Genomic DNA, 617 nt, shown 5'->3' on the forward strand with positions numbered 1-617 from the left:
TTCCTATCTGACAAACCCTAAACCCTCGGTGGTTTGTGGTGGTCCCCCTGATGCTCTTGTTCTTAATCAAATGGCGAAGGTAATACAAACCACAAACCCTAAACCCTAAACCCTAAACCCTAAACCCTAAAAAAAACGAGGGTTTATGAGGGGATATATATGCAATACTGTCAATTACAGTAACATATCTCTATAAAACCCTTTATTCTCATCTATACTCTATACTCTATTGCCTAGGGTTTAGGGTTTAGGGTTTAGGGTTTAGGGTTTAGGGTTTAGGGTTTAGGGTTTGTGTGCAGCTGGGTTACGACGTGAGCGACCCTTCGCACTTTTTGGGGGGTTTAGTAGGGTTTCCGAGAAGCCGAGAGGCGGTGGCTTACCAGCTGCTATCGGACAGAAGAAGAAAACAGATTGCTCTCTCAGGTAAACCCTAAACCCTAAACCCTAAACCCTAAACCCTAAACCCTAAACTCTAGGGGGTGGAAAGAAACCCTAGGGTGTTTGTGGGTTTGTTGTTTTATAAACCCTTGCTTCATAGATAATATAAACCCTTATATTTTCCCTTTCTAGGGTTTAGGGTTTAGGGTTTAGGGTTTAGGGTTTAGGGTTTAGGGTTT

General features: G+C 42.8%; 1 protein-coding gene across 1 annotated transcript in view; it reads left to right on the top strand.

The window, feature by feature from the left end:
- The window catches only part of EMH_0048420 (CAM kinase, SNF1 family, putative), a gene marked incomplete at both ends in the record, with an annotated part of 4,628 nt that overhangs the window by 2,594 nt on the left and 1,417 nt on the right, over window positions 1-617 (top strand). The window contains 2 exons of the mRNA XM_013496403.1: window positions 300-423; window positions 613-615. Of these exons, the coding sequence (XP_013351857.1) occupies window positions 300-423; window positions 613-615 (127 nt within the window). The remainder of the gene's footprint in view (window positions 1-299; window positions 424-612; window positions 616-617) is intronic.

The sequence above is a fragment of the Eimeria mitis genome, genomic scaffold, assembly GCF_000499745.2.
Source record: "Eimeria mitis Houghton genomic scaffold, Emh_scaff2086, whole genome shotgun sequence".
In the NCBI taxonomy this organism is placed as follows: Eukaryota; Apicomplexa; class Conoidasida; order Eucoccidiorida; family Eimeriidae; genus Eimeria; species Eimeria mitis.